Genomic DNA, 3,261 nt, shown 5'->3' with positions numbered 1-3,261 from the left:
GCCAGGTCTGGCTGCGTCCCAGGCTCCACCCAGTCCCGCACGATGGTCACTCTGGGCCCGCATTCCTGGGCGCCCCACCTGCCCTGCCCAGCCTGGCGCGCAGATGGTGGGTGGCAGGGCTGCCAGGCGACTCCTCCGTGTCCTTTCTGTGCTCTGTGCAGCTCCCGGTGTCCAGTCCAAACCTACAGGGATCCTCCGGTTCAGCACCCGGGACAGGGCCAGGCCGCTGGGTTTCCCGGAATGGAGGTCTCCAAGCTCAGGGGAGCAGAGCCCAGGCCTACACAGCAGGGTAAAAGCTCCAACCTAGTGACTCAGGCCCCAACCTACCAGTGGGGCCCGGCCCACTGCAGACCCCTCCCCGTGGGCGGGACACACCCTGATCCTCCCCACCCTTCAGGGTTTGGCCCCCACAGGCAGGGCGGGGCAGGGTGGCTGCTGGGATTGGGGACGGACCCAGCACTTTCACAGCCTGAGGTCATATAAACCCTGACAGCCTGGGCTGGCACAGGAACCCTGGTTTCTCAGCCTCTCTGCCTGCCGCCCCAGTGCCACCTTCGCACTCTGCTGTCCCAGCCACAGTACCAGCACCCTCCCCGACATGCAGGGAACCCAGGCGCCGCTGCTGCTGCTGCTGCTGGGCCTCAGGCTACAGCCGGCCCCTGGCGTCATCCCAGGTAATGAGGTCCTCCACAAAGCCAGCCACCCAGCCGGCCACCCTCCCCGGGCTGACCCGACCTCTCTCCCCTGGCCAGTGGAGGAGGAGAACCCAGCCTTCTGGAACCAAAAGGCGGCCGAGGCCCTGGAGACTGCTAAGAAGCTGCAGCCCATTCAGACGGCGGCCAAGAACCTCATCCTGTTCCTGGGGGACGGTGAGTGAGTGTGCGGGGTCCCGCTGAGCGTCCGGGCCAGCCTGGGCCCAGCCTGACACGTTCTGCTCCTCAGGGATGGGGGTGTCCACGGTGACCGCCACCAGGATCCTGAAGGGCCAGATGCAGGGCCAGCTGGGGCCGGAGACGCCTCTGGCCATGGATCAGTTCCCGTACATGGCGCTGTCCAAGGTGAGCAGGGGCCAGGCCTGTGGGCAACTTATGAACTGGGCTCTGCCCTGAGCACAGCTGACAGCGTCTCTGTCCCCAGACGTACAACGTGGACAGACAGGTGCCAGACAGTGCGGGCACGGCCACCGCGTACCTGTGCGGGGTCAAGGCCAACTACAGGACCATCGGGCTGAGCGCAGCCGCCCGCTACAACAACTGCAGCACAGCCCGGGGCAACGAGGTCCTCTCCGTGATGTACCGCGCCAAGAAAGCGGGTGAGCCTGAGGCCGGGCCTGGGACAGGAGTGTGCCCAAACGGCCTGGGACACCCACTGAGCCCTCTGTCCCCTTCAGGGAAGTCTGTCGGCATAGTGACCACCACCAGGGTCCAGCACGCCTCGCCGGCCGGCACGTATGCACACACCGTGAACCGGGACTGGTACTCGGATGCCGACATGCCCAACTCAGCGCTCCAGGAGGGCTGCCAGGACATCGCCACGCAGCTTGTCTCCAACATGGACATTGACGTGAGCTCAAAGGGAGGGGAGGGGCTGTGAGGGAGGGGGACTCGTCACTGCCAAAGTCCCAGGTGTCCTTCAGCTCAGCCCCGCAGCCCCCTGGGTCTCGGGAGCTGTGGCAGGGCCAGTGGAGGAGGCTGTGCCCGGGACAGGCTCCGCACGCCCCTGGGGGGCATGCCGGGACTGGGAGGAGGCGACAGAGGACCCTTCCAGCCCAGGTCCAACATCCTCATCTCTGATGACAGGTGATCCTGGGCGGGGGCCGCAGGTCCATGTTCCCCGAGGGGACCCCAGACCCCGAATATCCATCTATCACCAGGCAGGCAGGAGTCAGGCAGGACGGGAAGAACCTGGTGCAGGAGTGGCTGGCGAAGCACCAGGTGATGGGGCGCACAGGGCAGGGATGTGGGGACGGGGATGAGGCTGTGGGGGGCTAGGGCCATGGGTCTCAGGCTCTGGCTGAGGCCTGGCTGTCCCTGCAGGGGTCTCGGTACGTGTGGAACCGCACAGAGCTCCTCCAGGCGTCGCAGGACCCGGCTGTGACTCGCATCATGGGTGAGCCCCTGCTGCCCGGGCCCTCAGGTGGCCTCTGACAGCCGCACTGCAGCTGTGTGCTGTGGCCCCTTCCGGTACCCAACCTGGCGGTCACCCTGGGGTCTCTTGTCCTCAGGCCTCTTTGAGCCCTCAGACATGAGCTATGATGTCAACCGAGACCCTGAGCTGGACCCCTCCCTGGCGGAGATGACAGAGGTGGCCGTGCGCCTGCTGAGCAGGAACCCCCTCGGCTTCTACCTCTTTGTGGAGGGTGAGCGGGGGCACCTGGCACAGCAGAGGCTGGGCGGGAAGGGGCATCCAGAGGGAGATCGGGTATCACATCTCTCCCCGGCTTCCTCAGGGGGCCGCATCGACCATGGTCACCATGAGACTGTAGCTCATCGTGCACTGCATGAGGCGGTCATGTTCGACAGTTCCATTGAGAAGGCCGGCCAGCTCACCAGCGAGGAGGACACCCTGACCATCGTCACTGCTGACCACTCCCACGTCTTCACGTTTGGGGGCTACACTCTGAGGGGGACCTCCATCTTTGGTAGGCCCGGGACTGTGGCAGGTGCTGTTGATAAATCTGATGGCAAATGTCTCCAGAGCCTCAGTTTCCTCATCTGCCCAATGGGCACACTGATAGTGCTGCTTTGTGGGGATCTTGGGAGGATTAAGCCTGACACTGGGCAAAAGGTGGGGTTGAGCAGTACACCAGTGATCAAGCAGTGGTCAGTGCAAGAGCGAGTGCCCTCCTTCCTCCCTGCAGGGCTGGCGCCTGAGATGGCCAACGATAAAAAACCCTACACCTCCATCCTGTATGGAAACGGCCCGAACCTCCGGAATTCCGGGTCCTCTGTCAGCATCGAGGAGACCAGTGAGTGATGGGGGTCACCCCGGACCAGAGGCAGAGGAGCTTGGGCAAGGCCGCCTGATCATGCTGACCACTGTGTCCCCCCAGGTGACCCCAACTACCGGCAGCAGGCGGCCGTGCCCCTGGCCTCGGAGACGCACGGCGGCGAGGACGTGGCGGTGTTCGCGCGCGGCCCGCAGGCGCACCTCATGCACGGGGTGCAGGAGCAGAGCTACATCGCGCACCTCATGGCCTTCGCCGGCTGCCTGGAGCCCTACACCGCCTGCGACCTGCCGCAGCCCGGCCAGAACAGCACC

At 65.2% G+C, this 3,261-nt stretch overlaps 1 protein-coding gene across 1 annotated transcript in view; it reads left to right on the top strand.

Annotated features, from left to right (window-relative positions):
- The first annotated feature begins 596 nt into the window (after positions 1-596).
- LOC102006419 (intestinal-type alkaline phosphatase-like) overlaps positions 597-3,261 on the top strand; it is a 3,178-nt gene continuing 513 nt past the window's right edge. Inside the window, exons 1-11 of the mRNA XM_013519762.1 lie at positions 597-674; positions 753-869; positions 943-1,058; positions 1,138-1,312; positions 1,391-1,563; positions 1,800-1,934; positions 2,037-2,109; positions 2,225-2,359; positions 2,450-2,641; positions 2,861-2,968; positions 3,053-3,247. Of these exons, the coding sequence (XP_013375216.1) occupies positions 599-674; positions 753-869; positions 943-1,058; positions 1,138-1,312; positions 1,391-1,563; positions 1,800-1,934; positions 2,037-2,109; positions 2,225-2,359; positions 2,450-2,641; positions 2,861-2,968; positions 3,053-3,247 (1,495 nt within the window). The 5' untranslated portion in view covers positions 597-598. The remainder of the gene's footprint in view (positions 675-752; positions 870-942; positions 1,059-1,137; positions 1,313-1,390; positions 1,564-1,799; positions 1,935-2,036; positions 2,110-2,224; positions 2,360-2,449; positions 2,642-2,860; positions 2,969-3,052; positions 3,248-3,261) is intronic.

Source organism: Chinchilla lanigera, unplaced genomic scaffold, assembly GCF_000276665.1.
Source record: "Chinchilla lanigera isolate Chin_1 unplaced genomic scaffold, ChiLan1.0 scaffold00052, whole genome shotgun sequence".
Taxonomy (NCBI): domain Eukaryota; kingdom Metazoa; phylum Chordata; class Mammalia; order Rodentia; family Chinchillidae; genus Chinchilla; species Chinchilla lanigera.
This window is presented reverse-complemented; position numbering and strand designations above follow the sequence as displayed.